The sequence below is a fragment of the Periplaneta americana genome, chromosome 4 (assembly GCF_040183065.1).
Source record: "Periplaneta americana isolate PAMFEO1 chromosome 4, P.americana_PAMFEO1_priV1, whole genome shotgun sequence".
NCBI lineage: Eukaryota > Metazoa > Arthropoda > Insecta > Blattodea > Blattidae > Periplaneta > Periplaneta americana.
The window spans coordinates 172,882,794-172,899,751 of record NC_091120.1 but is presented as its reverse complement, the minus strand read 5'-3'; the positions used below and the strand labels follow the sequence as shown (position 1 = coordinate 172,899,751).

Below are 16,958 nucleotides of genomic sequence, written 5' to 3'. Positions count from 1 at the left end.
ATTACTGGCAAAAACACACGAGATAAACAGTGATATAGATAATAAAAGAACACGTTTGCACTTTATTTAACAGGCCGATGAATCCAAGGCAGGAGTCTGAATAACACATGTTCATGTCCTGCACAGATCTCATGTATCGTTAATAAAAGCATCAATACTAGCAACAATATAGTGATATTTAGTTGCCACAAAATAAAACAAATGTTACACAAAATTAACAAATAGTATTACATAATATGGAACAAATATTCATCTTTCTAAAAAGAACCATGACTGACTATCTCTGCATTCAATATAGTTAAATTAATAATAATTTACACATTCAAATCCAAGTTGTGTGCATTAGTTTTGAAATGGTAACATTACATTAAGATTTGGCACGGAACTTTAACTTGTGTTTTCCTGAAAGTCTGATCTTGATGTTTCCCTCCCTAACGTCTCCAACAACCCTGCCATCTAGCGAAAATTCTGCATTACTGCTCTCTAGCGGGCGGAATGGTAGCCACTGAGTCAAATTGAATTCGGCTCAAAGTCTGCCATAAGAAATGCATATAAACTAGAATCAGTAGCCTTTTGTACAGTGTTATATGGACGCAGACAGTGCCACACTGAACTGGCTCCAAGGTTCGGAGAAACGGTGCAAGAGTGCGTCCCGATCTGTGCGTGCGCTCGTTCAGATGAAATACGAATAAAATGTGTATAAATAAACTATTAAAACTGTTTTTTTATGATATTATTTTCTGTTTCTTTCATTGGTGGTGCCATGGCACAATGGCACTACCCCAAAAGCCGCCCCTGGTAAATGATAGTAAACATGCATTCTTATAATTTCCTACAAAGCAGTGCAAAGGACTATTTCTTTGGTAATCTTAAAACAGAAGAGAAACTGGAATATCAAAAATACAACGGAACAACTTCTATCTACCCTATACCAAACCACCAACAAGCAACGAAACACAAGACTACAAATCTGAGAGTTTCCCAAACTCACCATTTTCTGCTCCGAAAGATAGGCGTCTTGATATTGAATCCAACAGAGAGGCAGAATTTTCTGCAGAAACGATTTTGCCTTTAGGAGGCATGTACCTCATGTTATGACTTCTCTTGAAGGACGAACCCCTCCGTGTATTTCTTGTAAAATTCTGAGTTTGCCTAAGGCATGAACACTTCAGAGCATCAGACCATATTCGCATACACTCTTCTTCAGTCTGAATTCGAGACTCCCTTTTAGCACCATCGATCTTGAGAGTTTCTTTATCACTTTGTTCGTTTTCTAAGGCACTTAAGATATGTTCAGCAATACATTTTACCTGACTATGTTCACAGTTCGTTTTTCTCCGATGGTCGGCAAACGTTTGTGTATTGCGATAGCTCATGCTGACATTGTCCTCCTCATCCGAGTAAGATTCTACTGTTTTAGATGGCAGTATTACAGATCTTAGACCAGACAAAACATAATCTAATTCGTCACTTGTTAGATCTCTAAGCTTTGATGCAACAATTGCAGCAATTCGAGAATGGACAAGATTAAAATCAACAGATATAAATCGTGCGTCATCCTTAAAACTGTTCACAAGGTCTTGCAAGTGTCTAATCTCTGGACGAAGCATTTCAGGTACTGCGTCACCAACACGCGCACTTCTACCAACCACTGAAAGTCCATCTGAGATTCGTTTAGCAAACACTTGACAGGATTTCTCTACATACAGGAATGGGCTAAGACCAGGATTCAATAAAACATTTAGAAGTGCTTCATCTTCCATACCAATATTATTTCCATTTCCTCCCTGATTATTGTACACATTTGAAGTGGCCTTTTTCTCATTCTGCACTAGTGGTTTACCTGGATTTTCATCGGAGAGGCTGCATGCTTTGAACGCAAGACATAGATCTGTCATAGGACTAACAGCCTCATCCCCACTTGACCGACTGTCACCGCACTCTGTTGGCACAGAGGCACAACCATTTACTGCAACATTTGTTCCGCCATTTCTTTCACAGCCTGAATTTGAAATAATCTCCTGACCTGGGTGCTGTTCAGCCTCCATATATCTTTTCTTGAGATATGCCTCAAGTTTACACAGCCCTTCTTCAGATGCCAAGTTCGTAAATGTATCGAGAAACGGCCAATATTCATTCCAACCAACTCTGAACTCCTGTGCCAGATTTCTGAAATAAGAACACACAAAAATTGGAACATTACAAGAAAATTAAAATTCTGAACATGAAGAGTGATTCACAAAGACTGACGTGCAATTCACAAGTTTATTTCTGATGTCATTAAGTAAAAAGTTAATATTTCATCTGTATTACAATTTGACAAGTATTCACATTTTTTTTTTTATGTTCTAGTGATATTTAACTTATTTTATATTTTTGTTTTCATATTTTCCGATAATGGTATATTTATAATGTGATAAGTTGAGCTACATATAATCATAATTTTCCTTACTGTGTGTACCTAAAAATATTGTATTCATTGTATGCTTTGTACTGCACTATTTTATTACTACTATTAGTATTATTATTATTATTATTATTATTATTATTACTACTACTACTATTCTTATTTTTTATAATTATTATTATTATTATTATTATTATTATTATTATTATCAATAATTGTCTTATTTTTTATACTTTGTATGTCTCATTTATTTTGACCTGCTGTTCACATTTTATTATGCTTTTTCCTTTCTTTCTGTATGTTATATATTACGTCTGATTTCTACTTACTTGTTGTTTACATTTTATTATTATTATTATTATTATTATTATTATTATCTCATTCAGTTTTATGTGTAAAATTGTAGTGTACTTTGTAAATTTGTAGTGTTTTTTGTAATGCAGTTTTACTTCTGGTTGAGTGTTAGAGAAGGTCGTATGGCCTTAACTCTGCCAGGTTAAATAAATTATTATTATTATTATTATTATTATTATTATTATTATTATTATTATTATTATTATTATTATTATTAATAATATTAGTGTATTAATATGAGGAAAAACATAAAATACAGTAAAATTTCATTTATATGTTTTTATAGGGCTGTGAAGAAAAAACGCATAAGTGTGAAAAATGTATAACTGAAATGGCATATAATAACCTTTCAAATAGCCTTCTCACAGAGCATAGGGTCGTTAATTGGAATATTATCTGTCCTTTGTTGCTGCAATTCATTGCAGAAATGCGTCTTCCAGGCATTCATACTTCTCGCCTTGAATCCACATGCTTTTGCTGCTGAACCTTCCAATTACACGCACATTTTTTATACTATTTTCGATGCATTCATAACAGAATTTAAAGGGGACGGATCTATCCCTAATTCTTTAGCAATACTGACTCTTTTCTTATTGCTGCTTTCTTTTACAACCTTCAATATTATCAGTTTCGCTGCAATTGTAACTCTTCCTCTTTCTTCTACTCATTTTGGATATAGCCACAAACTTCGCAATATCAGAGACAGTGATGACTGATTACATTTCACAGAGAAACCAAAGTGCGAACAAAGAACTTGGAATTCAGAAAGCAATCAGCAACCTTCTCGTCATATCAGATTGAATCTATTTTTTTTAGTTGATTATTTAATGTTAGCGTCAATGAGACTGGTGATAGTGAGATGGTATTTGGCAAGAAGGAGCCAAGGATTCACCATAAATTATCTGGCATTCACCTTACAGTTGGGGAAAACCTCGGAAAACACCCAATCAGGTAATCAACCAAAGCAGGGATTGAACCCGCGCCCGAGCGCAACTTCAGACCAGCAGGCAAGCACCTTAACCGACTGAGCCACGCCGGTGAGTCTATTGTCAAAATATTTTCAGTTTGGAGGGATGTTAGGGTAGTTGTATTCAGTGTGGTCACAGCTTCGGCACCGATCCTCATTGTTTAAAAAATATTATATTTCTTCTCTCTGCGCACGACAACCCATGAGATGCAAATTCGCTCTTATACTTCTCTGAATAGATTCTTCCATGCTCTCATAATAGAATTACTGAAGCTAGCACGTGCCAAGACAAGCATGAACAGCTTCCAATTTCCACGAATTTCAAAGCGGACTGCATCTTAACAATGAACACATATGTGTTTCTAAATTTTCATGGCAAACCTAATTTGCAACAAAATTGATTTAGAATGCATATGCACTAAAACCAGACGCAAGTGCAAGTTTGAACCAATAAATTACTGAGATTTGTGATAGATCAAGTAGTTTAGGAAATTGTATATTTATTATGTATAACTACTTTTTGTATTTAGATCATTTTTTAAATGATTAAGTTTGTACTTTTGTGAACTAATACCAATAAATCTAATCACTAATCTCCTGGGGTTTAAAATACCATCATGTAAGTACAAAAACGAATAAGCAAAAAACATGTATCAGAAATAAAAAAAAAATGTGAAGTATAGGAATTTTGCCAGGATCTTAGAAAAAATGGATGTGTCAAACAGAGTGAAATGTATATAAAAAAAAGATTTACTGTATAAGAGGAAAATAAAGCTTACTACAAAATTACTAGTCAAACCTTGATATCGTAATTTACTGGGGACTAGGAAAATTGTACCGTTATTTTAGGATTATTATTGTATTGAGGGGTTATTTACTGGAAAACTGAACATTAAAAACTTTAAAGCAAGTTTGGGTTGAACTACCAGGTTTAAAGAAAGATATGGCATTTCTTTAAAAAAAAATGTGTGGTGAAAGTGCTCCAGTTGATGTAGAAGCTAACGAGTGGTTTCAGGGTTGTCTGAGCTCTTTGAGGGTTATAAACCGAAAGATATATTTAATATAGATGAAACAGGATTGTTTTTTAAGTGTATGCTTAATAAAATGTTCACATTTAAAGGGGAAAGGAATTGTTTTCAGCTTGCACTATAGAAACACGCACAAAACACAGCAGTTTTTAAGGTAAGGCTCATTCCATATTATTCTAATTATTTACTGATTTTTGTCATGGGTTTTGTTAATTCGAATTTTGGATTCGTATCCTCCTGGAGTTCGAATTAAAGAAAGTCCGCTGTATAACATTTTTATCATTACATCGAAGTTTCTCCAAAATTTGACCATCATTGTAATGATGAATAAAACATATTGAAAATATAGGAAACATGCTGATCAAATTTATTGTTGCAACAGGATTTATCATTAAATCAGTATGGAGGTTCGACTGTATTTCTTAAATTCTAAAGGCATGTTGGAAAACTTCGTTTCTCGAAGCTGCACAATATTTTGGTGTACTTTAGACTCAAAAATGAATTTCTATTATTTTATTTCACAAAGCATTACAAATAATCACTGCTTCAGAAATGATACTGTTTAAAAGTGTGAATTGTGAAGGCCAAGTAGTTTATAATAAAGCACACACAACTCTGTTCAAGCAGCCTTTGATAATGCTACTTCAGGTCTGGTTATATGTCACTACTTCTGCAGCACTACAATACAAAATACTGTGCAACTCAGAAAGTAGCAACTACCAAACCAGCTATTCGCAACTTTTTCACGTTGTATGCAGCTTAAACCCCCTGGTGGGAAAGTACCTTAATCAGATTTCTCCCAACACATTCATCAATGCCAAATACGCATGGAAAATGTCAGCCAACAAACCACAGGTTAGATTGCGCTAATATTTTAAGTAATGTCATTTCTTGTAATCACATTGAATAAATAGTTTTCATTTATTTTATTTTCACTTTTACTATTACCTTTTACTGAAAGAACATCAAAATATCATCCGACTGTGACTTTTATACATTAGGCTACACTGAAAAGTAACTGGTTTTCAAAGACATATCATAACACAAATTTGTGCATTTTGTACCTATCAGCCTAGCGTTTATCCTAACACAACCATGAATTATCACATTTAATACGAGAAAAATTCGTTCCGGCACCGGGAATCGAACCCAGGACCTCTCAGCTCTACGCGCTGAGTGCTCTTTTCAACTGAGCTATGCCAGGACATGATCCACGGTGCCAGCCGAACTCCTCTCGTAACGCTTTTTCTCGTATTAAATGATGATAATACATATTGGCTACTTCATAGTAGTCGTGTAATATTCAATGAGGTGGGTGAGACCTTATATATAATGAATATGTGATGTACGACCATGAATATTTTCTATACTGTCCACTGCTTTCGAGTAGTGATCAACATGCCTGACTGATAAACTAATGAGCCAGGGATCAAATCCTGGTTGGGACAAGTTACCTGGTTGAGAGTTTTTCTGAGGTTTTTCCTCAATCCATTAAGAGAAAATATAGGATAACTTTTATTCTGTTGTCCTTATCACTTTATCTTTATCCATCCTGCCTACTTCTATAGTCTATCATACAGGACAGACAGAATCCAACTTAATGGGTGCCTCAACCTCAGAATAAGATTCAACATAATCATCAAAAAAGTAGGCAGAGGTGAAAATAGTATGTATACCAATATGTGCAGTATCAGAAAAATAACCACAACGAAATGTTTTATTCCAAAGACATCATATCCAATTAAAAATGTTATAACAACAATTAGTATCAACTGTAATAACTGGTGTTAAATTAGATCCCGAACAGCAGTGTGGTTTGCGCTGCTCCATGTGTCAATTTCAAATTTTATGTGTTAAAGCCACTTTCTCTCTCCTTGCTTATGGGTTAGTAAGGAAGAGAAGAAATGGCAAACTACTTTTCTTGTTTTTGACACGAGTAGATAAAGAGAAAGTTAAATTAAATAAAAATATTCTGAAAGCGTTACCTGCCAACTCTTTCTAAACCCTTTTCAGTGTCCTGCAGTCTGAAGATGTGAGGAAGAGGAGGAGGAGGAGTACTCTCTCTAAACGAATTTTTGCCAGGTGTTTGGGTTGAAGTCCTAGGTACTCGTGGAGGAGTTCTCCATTTCCTTCGGAAGACCACGGCTTGTTCACGATGCATTGGTCCTGCATATGCTCGAATTTCCATTCTTGGGTTTATCGGGTCAGCCTTTAGCACCTACACAACAATTTACAAGTTCAGCATCAAATATTCAACTATGACGAGAATGAATTACTGGCTACAAAAAAAAATTTTAAAAAGTAAGCAATTATTAAAATATCACTTCACTGCATTGAAAGTTATTCTAAGTTGTGCCCGAAAGTTCAGCCCTACAGGCATGAGATCTTGGAACAGAACTAGAAGTCAGGTGTAATGTCATATTAAATTACTATTTAGTCAGAAAGCAAATGTCTACAATATTCTTGACACAACATAAATTAACTATAGAATACACGCAATACTATATGTTGTATGTTTTCAATTTGGATACAATACAAAGGCTTTCATTTCCGTCATTCAATCATAGTTAATGGAATGACCCTCTTGCACTGCATAACACAGGCAGAGATGACATCATGGCTGACAGAGTGTAACATTTAATATTTGCGAACATTATTACTTTTTACTTCTTAGAAAATGATGATGATGATGACAAAATATATGTAATAATATTACAAAACAATAAAAAGAGTAAATTTCTCTGCAAAATGAAATGAAATACTGAAGTGGGTGTCCCATAATTTTTATAATTACATTTAATTCTTAACAGCTTACTATATTTATTAATAAAATTATTATTATTATTATTATTATTATTATTATTATTATTATTTAAGCAGTTTATTTAATTTATGTAAGTTTTTTTAACCAAAAACAGTGTTTTAGGTCTAGCATTGTTAGAACCGCTTTGTTAATTGGTTGCAAAAAAAAACACACACACTCTCTCTCTCTCACTCACACACAGGTGTTGCCAACATATAAATTATATCTCCGTCAGTCTAACACCTGGAAATCCGTCAGAATCCGTCAAAACTAAAAAAAAGACCCACTCAATATATCTATATAGAAATAAAGCAAATATTAACAAAACTTCCTTACCAATCTTGATTAAAATAGTATATATTTTTCTAAATTATAGACATCAGCTCAAAGAATTTGAGTGACCACAAGGGTCACATGGTCTGCTTCTATTTCTGCAGTTGATGTGCTAGGTTGGTCTACATTCCCCCAAAAATTAAACAATTAAAAATGACAGCAGACTGACGGAATTTCTGTCCAGTTGGCAAAAAAAACACCCACATACGCACACACACACAAAAAAAATTGTTTAATCCAAGGCTCCTCAAATTGATGTACTGAAACATAAAAAATTTCCCTTTATTCAGTACACATCAAAAGAGGTAATTTTTACAAAAGAATAGTTTATAAATGGCAAAAAAATATGATTTTGTACAAACTGAGAACTGAAGAATCCAAAAATGGGGATATAAGCACATGGTGCCATTAAAAAAAAAAAAGACTCCTTGGCACATCCTTTATAAACGAAAAGCATAGCACTTGAAAATATGTTCAAAATATTCCTTCTTTGATACCCTCCAATTTTTGTATAAATAGTTTCTTCATAAAATTAGAAATAAAAAAGTTACAAGCATTGTTGCATACTTTTTACTGACTCCATATTTTAAGCTGAATGTTCCCCCTTAAGTGAATCAAAGTACCTGACCATTACCAAACAAGAAATACTGCATTTACTGATGTCACAAACTTAAGTCTTCTTGATTTAGAATATCTTTATATATCTTAACCATAAATCTCTTTTATAAGCAACATATTCTGCAAAGTACTGTCAAGTACTGTACAAGCATACAGACTAGTGTCATGCATTACAGGCGCTATGTTTGGTTCAAGTTTATCTAGTACAGCGAAGTTCGATATTCACCGATGTTTGCTCTACAGAACGAGGTCTATCGTGTTTGTTCCACCTTCTTATAAAAATATTCGCTGTCCTTCACTCATATTTTAAGCCCTTAAGAATTTTAGCACATATTTCATGTGAAATAAGACTAAGTTTTTAATGTCTTAGTTGCCTCTCTCATGTTCGAACATTGCAAGACACTAATACAGACAGTAAATACTATTGTTACCAACCAATGGGCAAGCAGGAGAGAATGGTTCACCAATAGTGGGCTGCATCGAATTATCCTCTGATCTAAGCACAGGAACATAAAATCTCTCATCCAATAAATTTGAGAGTTCACGTTTGAGACCAGCATCTGGTGTGGAGACACGACTACAAATGACCTGTAAGCAAAATAAAGTACACAACAGACAAGCATTACAATAATGTAGCTTAAGCAATTACTGTGTAACAGAACTACTTTCACTAGAAGACGAAATACAGTATGTCCAGGAAATATGTACACTCTCTTTGATGGTTAATTAACTCTACATATTAAATAAAAACAAACTAAAAATTGTAGCATATTATAGAAGGAAGAATAGAAAATCAGTATAAAAGAAATTCATATTAAAGAACACTGTACACATTTCAGTGAAGGTGTGTGTGTCCAATGCCTACCCATCATTTATGTGATATGGGTTCCGCATATTGCGGATAGATGGCAGGACTGTGGCCCATTTTCAAGCTGCACACCACTTCGACAGACCACACTGTGCATGATGTGTATCTATTCAGATTTATGTTATGTACTAGGGTGAACGTATGTGTAAGTATTCGCGTAACTGTAGTGTACAGAATGGGTGAGGATGATGATGATGATGAGGAAGAAAGAAGAGAAAACCCAGTGACGGCACATAGCCTACTCCTGTTGAATAGCACCAAGGGGTTGCCAGGCTTCATGTACCAGTCTGATGGACATATCACTATCAACAGTGACACATGCCTTCTCTTTATATGCACTGAGGAGATGTTTGGAATTTAACCCAGGCATACTGATACAGAATCTAGTGATTAGAAGTTGTGCACTGCCATCTCTCCTAGTCCCAAGGTAGAAATTTTACGTGAACAGCTCTGACCCCGCCGGGAATCGAACCCCGGCCCGCTAGTCTGGAGCCAGACACATATCACAAAGCTAACTCAGCAGATATATTAAGCAGGGTTCCTACAGAATTTTCTAATCCCCTTCCCCTCCTCCCACCCCGATTTGTCTCCGACTTTCCCTGACAATTTTCATAAAGTTCCCTGACCAAAAATGTTATTTAAACTGTGCAGTATTATTACATATTTCCGGCCTCCTCCTTTCCCCCCTTCAACTAACCTTACCCAACCTTTGAAATGCAATTTCTCCAGAAACTACAAAAAAAAAAAAAAAAAAAAAAAAAAAAAAAAAAAAAAAATGTATTCATTTTCTTGTGTTGTGCTCCTGTGAATTTACAATTTTTTTCTATATTTTTTTATTTCAAAATCTAAAATTATAAGCAAAATACATTTTTTTTAGTAGGTTGTTTTATGACGCTGTATCAATATCTCAGGTTACTTAACGTCTGAATGAGGTGAAGGTGATAATGCCGGTGAAATGAGTCCGGGGTCCAGCACCGAAAGAAAATACATATTAAAACAAGCTAAAGTAATAATACTATATTGCTAACAGATATACTACTATCTATTATTATCTATGGTCAGAGTTAATGTTGAAAAAGATAGCTGTACATAAAAATATGGATAATGATTGAAAATCAATACAGTATTAACAATATTATAAAAATTAATAACATACAAGTAAGACACTACAGTTCAGTTATTTTATAAAAGTGAGCCTTTACTCTTTTTCATTTCTATTAACTGCTTGTCAATTAATTCCTTCTTTTCTTCACTTCCTGTCATCAGGATCCTCTTTTGCTTTTCTGTTTGTTTCATCAGCCTGAGTGGCACAGTTTGAAAAGTTTTTTTCGAACAATGGTGTCATATTGTATGACTCATAGTAAAAGTATAGGCCTACGTACATCTTTTGGTGTTTGTCCAAACTTATTTCTTGCATGTTTGTCACACTGTGGATAGGACACTAATATATCAGCAACTGCTAGTGCTCCAAATTTAACTGCAAAATGTAGAGGTGTCTCATTAAGAGCCTTATCAGGAGTGTTCAGATAAAGATCCAGCAGGATGCGTGCTCTGTCCTGACAACCAGCAGTGTCATCGTCTCCATACAGCAGCTGAATAAATGCTACATTGCTGACAGTCTGCAGTACCAGATCACAAATTTCTCCATTACGGGCTTTGGCTGCAACATGCAATGCATTGTAGCGAGAACCTTCCTGGAAAACAAACAAAACATGTATATAACATATTCTGGTATAAATTACAATTGTTCAGTTATTAATGAAGTTAATAAGGTTAAATACTTATATATAATTATTTATAATTTAAAATGGAGTAATCATGTTCATTATATTTGTACCAAATTGCATAAAACAATATATTACTTCTTTGTTGTTCTAAGAAATATTTTGTCAACTAACTGTTTACATACAATTTATTTAGCATTATTTCAATCTATATTTATGTATGGTATTATAGGTTGGGGTGAAACTTATAAATCCAACCTTTATCCGTTCATTTTACTACAGAAAAAAAAAGTATTAAAAATTTGTTTAAAAAAGCAGAAAGATTACTCAACTGAACTGTTGTTTAAACATTTCAAAGTTTTCAACATTACATAACTTTATTATTTTATTTTATTAAAATATTTTCACAAAAATCTTAATAACTTTGAAATATATACATACATAAATATAGAACTAAAAGTATTAATTTTTTGCGTTTATTTGAACCTAAATGTAGAACCAATGAAGCTTTTATCATAGCATGAGTCAAGGTCCTAGATTATTAAACAAATTTGATTCTAATAATATTTTAACCACTAATCCTCTCCAAATTAATAATAAAAAAAAAGTATTGGATTTATAGTTTGGGTTTAAAGATATTTAACACTTTTTACTCTATAATTTATTCACTCTCAATTTTATTTCGTTTTTATTGGAATTCCCTCCTGAGCACTAGTCTTACTTATTCAGGAGTGTGCTAGTTTATATTAATTTGTATTCATTTGTAATTTACTAGCATTATATATAGGCCTATATATATATATATATATATATATATATATATATATATATATATATATGTGTGTGTGTGTGTGTGTTGTTGTTGTTTTCTAATGCCAGGTGTTTGACAATAAAGTCATTTGACATCTTGCACTCCAATATTTTTCAAAGATATTATCATGCCCAGCCACTGAAGCACAGATTTTGAGGTGTTCCGAATCCATTTCTTGGTTTGAGTTGCATAATGGGCAGTTAGGGGACTGATATATTCCAATTCTATGCAGGTGTTTGGCCAAACAATTATGGCCTGTTGCCAATCTAAATGCAGCTGCAGACGATTTTCGTGGTAAATCGGGAATTAACTGTGGATTATGATGCAGAGAGTTCCATTTTTTCCCTTGGGATTGTGTTATCAAATTTTGTTTGTTGAAGTCTAAGTATGTAGATTTAATAAATCTTTTCACAGTGTAATACATAGATTTAGTAAAAGGTCTGTAAGTAGCAGTGCAGCCCTTCTTTGCTAAAGCATCCGCATTCTCGTTTCCCAGGATTCCACAATGGGATGGTATCCATTGGAATACAATTCTTTTATTGAGTGATATTAATTGAGAGAGCATTTTAGTTATTTCTGCTGTTTGAGATGAAGGTGTGTGTTTACAGACGATTGATAGAATAGCTGCTTTGGAGTCTGACAATATAACTGCATTCATAAATTTATTGATGTGGCATAGAAGATTCCTGAGAATTTCACTTTTTGCAATGATTTCTCCATCAAAACTTGTTGTTCCAAACTCAAGAGATCTATAAAGTGAGAAGAGACAGCATGTAACACCTGCACCGGCACCTTGTTCTCAAAATGGCAAGTTATAGCTGATTTAAGTGAACACCATATTTTAATGATTTGGTGGCTACTTCATTCACACACAACCCCCAGAATGTCTGGAGGACCACACCTGCTGTTGGTCGATGGGTCCATTGGACCTAACTGGGAGATCTTGTTGATCACCAGCTTTCCCTCCTTAAGCCACTGGAGGACGATTTTAGTGCCATAGCAAGTCAACACTAGGAACAGAAAAGTAGAAAGAGGAGGAAGGAAAGTGAAATGAACCCCTACTAGGCCTCGAATGCTCTAATGCCATCGGGATCGAAGAAAGTAAGAGTTCAGTCAGAGGACTGGATAGGAAAGGGTAAAGAGGGAATTAGGTATTGAATAGAGGAAAATTATACCTAATTCAGTCATTAACTCATCACGCTGACCAGTGCTAATTGATGACTAGCCCCCCCCTTTAGTTCAGCTTGTAAAATTATGCTTACTAACAGCTGCACCACGGGAAGGTAGGGATGGGACATTGGGTATTTGTCCAGGTTGGTTCCTTAAAGCCTTCAAAGGGAAGGATTAATGGCTCTCCTCCCTGTATCCGATAGATACTCTTTTGCAGCCATACATATACATATTTTGGTGTTCTTTCTTGCCAAATAATTGGGGTATATTTTTTATTGTCATCTTTATTATGTAATTATGTATTCTCAACAAAGTCACTTAAATTAACAGTTCAATTATTTATCATCTTTATCAAACACCGACAATGGGATTTGTCTGCCAGTATTAGGCTTATTTTTGGTTAGTGTCCAACTCACATGCCAAGCTTTCCCCTTCCCAGTCCAAGCATACTGGTCTGTAACAGGTTTTGACTCACATCACACATGTCCCTTAACATAACATGCTTGTACTGGCGGAAAAGTGTGTGTATCATTTGAAAATGGGCACTTCTTCCTTACCAAGAGTTTCTGACAGAGTTCATAAAACTGTATTAAACATTTCCATGCCTATGGAATATCAAATAAAAAAGGTATTTAAATAAAAATTAAAGGAGACACATCAGCAATTGGAATACTTTGCAAGAGAAGTTACCCAGAACAAGCATCTAGTTTATGAAAAACAAAATTCAAAGTATTTGTAACAGTTTCCGAAAAGAAATTAGAACAGTATAAGCATGTAAAAGTAGCAGATCGGGCACAGTAAATGTATACGAACTGACTCAATCTTTGGTACTATAAAGTACTTACCGGTACATTCGTCAAGATCCATGTGCTACTAAGTTCAGTAAAACGCTGTTATCTAATCCATTCAGAGATAATTATTAAAATCACCAGCTATTTTCTCTCAACTGAAGCAGAGGCAAATGACTTAAAGTTTTCTTTTTTACTAGCCAATTTTTACTCAAAGCTAAACGTGTTTTGTATTTTAATTTTCTTCTCAAAAACATGTAATTATTTTGCGAAATTTTTTGATCCGATAAGTCTGATATTAAGGTATGCTATCTATAATACTTATTTTAAGATTAAAAATTCTTGAAATAGATATTATAGGCATGTAACTAGCTACGCAAAGAACAGCTTTTATTTTTCTGTGATTCATCTTTCTCATGTACGATAGGTTCACTAATACTTTCAACAAGCTGTAAGTCTAATGGGTCATGTCAATATACAGGATTATTGGCTGTTTTATGTCATTAACACGAATATTGGCTCGTCACTGAATAAATCAACATCTTTTCTCTTCATATTCACTTTTGTGTTCACATACTAATTATATACAATATACATAGGCTTATAACAGTTCGTCTTTCCCAACATGCCCAAGATGTTTGACTAGCCGCATGCCTGATGAGAGGCCTGCTTCTGCTGCTGAGATGGCAAGTGCTCTTGCACAACTTAACTCATTAAAACTTATAATGGAGCTTCATGCACAATATCTGGTTCTCTGATGATCAATATCTGTCATTCTGTGACGCCATATTCATATTCACTTTTGAAATGTGAAGGTAGTTAAAACGTATCTTTCAACCACAGTCTACTGTGTTTCAACTATATCTGTGCCCAATTCGTAAAATAATCACCACTCCAAAATACAGATTTTTAAGGCTATGTGGTTAAATGAGCGCTGAGGTAGTTCCCATTCCACTTCACTTATGCACCTCCCAAGTGTCTTACTTCTCATATCAACATAACTTTGGTGACATTCTGAAAGTTTCACGCTAGTGTACACTCACACCATGCCTTGCACATACATAGCCTATCCGTCACAAGTTAGGTTACGTTAGTTTAGATTTTTATGCCTTGCATATAAGAATCTCTACACGATTTTCAAAGCCTGGTGATTTTTGTTTAGTGATGTTGTCAGTATGGGCTAGCGTAATGACGGACTTGGAAACGAAGTTACAATATAGAAACTTTGTGTCTATTTCATTATTATTTGTTGTGCTTCCCTATATTTCAGTGGTTACTGAATTAATACAAGTTTTGTGTTCATCACATTACATTGTACCGTGTAGCCTATTTTATGTCCCTACGATCCTTTCCTTCACTAGAAACCACACTTCAGTTACCATGCACCTCTCATTACACACGTAATTTACTACATTTCCAAACAATTTCATTTTCTTGAAATATTTTCCTATAAAATCTTTATTTTTTTTTAATCCATCTCCGCAAGAAATCCCTTACAAATTCAACCACTAAAACTTCCAAAATCACCAGAACTACATACCTCAACGCTCATTTCACCCTCAAATGAAAGCTTAAATGTCAATTTTTTATATTGGGACTTGTAATCACATTTAAACTGGCTCAGGTCATGCAGAACTAAATTCACGTATAGCTGCATCTGTTGAGCAGATTTTCATTAATTTCTAAGATTCGCATATCATTATAGCTACTTTTTTTTACATAAAATATCGAAGCTGTTAATTCACGTTACTTCAATAATTAATTTAAGCAAAATCATGTGATTAACACATCCTCTATAATTACGTAATGTCAAAGGGTGTGTAGGCCCACTTACATTTTACTCTGTTCCTCTTCGTGCAAGGTAATTGCAGAACGTATAGCACATATAAATGTATAAAGATGTATTCTTATAAAGTTAAACAGGTATCAGTAACAATATGTAAGTACTATTATGTTCATACCTGAAGAATGGCTGGTGTGTCACCACTGCTGATCAAATAACGAGGATTATCCCACACAGTTATTCTAAATGTATCAATATCTCCACATTCTATCACTTTTCTGAGTCTTACTAAATCTTGAGCTTTAGGTCCTTTAAATGGACTTGGTTTTTCTCCTACAATGGGACTGACAGATTCGGCATTTTCCAATGATCCCGGAGAATTAACAACAAGAATTTCAGATCCATGAACTGCAAAATCGACAGCTTCTTGTCTAGTTTTAAAAGCCTTAAACCTTGCTTTTTTGTGTTTTTTCACAACTTTCAACGCTTCTACTTTGTCAGAATAAACATGCAGTGCCTCTGAAACAAAAATGACAAAAAGAGCGCAATGTAAATATTTATATACAAGTTGTCAATTACGAACAAATGACAGCGAATACTAAAGTCCAAATAGTCCATATAATTCCAGCGGTAATAATTACATTTTAATTAGATTAGTCATTACATACCATCACATCCGTTAACATTGGCATCGGTAGGTATGCTGACACCATAATATATAATTTCTCCAGAAATCTCAGCAGCATCTAATTTGGTTGCTAGTGGGCCCATTTCTTGGCCCTTTGCCAGTGACTGACCGTCTTCCTTGTTGACGCCTTGGCCTAAACTGCGCGAATCCCAACGAAACGAACGACTAAATTCAGAATTTGGCTTCACGTAACTTTCATTCCTGTTTGACTCCGACATTTTTATAAACATAACCTGTATGCAATTTTGTTTAGTTGTAGTTTTTATACAAATATAATTTTCTTGTAGAAATATCGGTTGTCGTGTTACTCTTATTTTATGGAACTATTTTAAAATAAGCAAGTATATTATATAAGAAACAAAGTTCCTTTGTCAAAGACAAGCTTGATAGGTATTTGCCACCACCATCTTTGTACACGACCGTTAACAGTGGTTACAAAATTTTGACACATTCTTCTACATAGCAATTAATGTACGGTGTACGACATGAGAATTTCGATTATCCTCTCGAATGACCAACTTACCGTACATCAAACAATATTAGAATTACTATTTGAAAACTCATTTAGATTATCAATAAATTTACACCCATTATAAATGAATACCTGCTATGAATT

The 16,958-nt window shown here is 34.3% G+C and overlaps 1 protein-coding gene across 2 annotated transcripts in view; it reads right to left on the bottom strand.

Moving 5' to 3' along the window:
* The window catches only part of Ankle2 (ankyrin repeat and LEM domain-containing protein 2), a 31,804-nt gene extending 15,096 nt beyond the window's left edge, over positions 1 to 16,708 (bottom strand). Inside the window, exons 1-6 of one of the 2 annotated variants that reach the window (XM_069824356.1) lie at positions 16,323 to 16,708; positions 15,833 to 16,173; positions 10,761 to 11,072; positions 8,946 to 9,098; positions 6,742 to 6,974; positions 992 to 2,169 (exon numbers count right to left, since the gene is read on the bottom strand). In XM_069824356.1, the coding sequence (XP_069680457.1) occupies positions 992 to 2,169; positions 6,742 to 6,974; positions 8,946 to 9,098; positions 10,761 to 11,072; positions 15,833 to 16,173; positions 16,323 to 16,572 (2,467 nt within the window). In that variant the 5' untranslated portion in view covers positions 16,573 to 16,708. The remainder of the gene's footprint in view (positions 1 to 991; positions 2,170 to 6,741; positions 6,975 to 8,945; positions 9,099 to 10,760; positions 11,073 to 15,832; positions 16,174 to 16,322) is intronic. The other variant, XM_069824355.1, reaches the window with a different exon arrangement.
* Between the last annotated feature and the right edge of the window lie 250 nt (positions 16,709 to 16,958).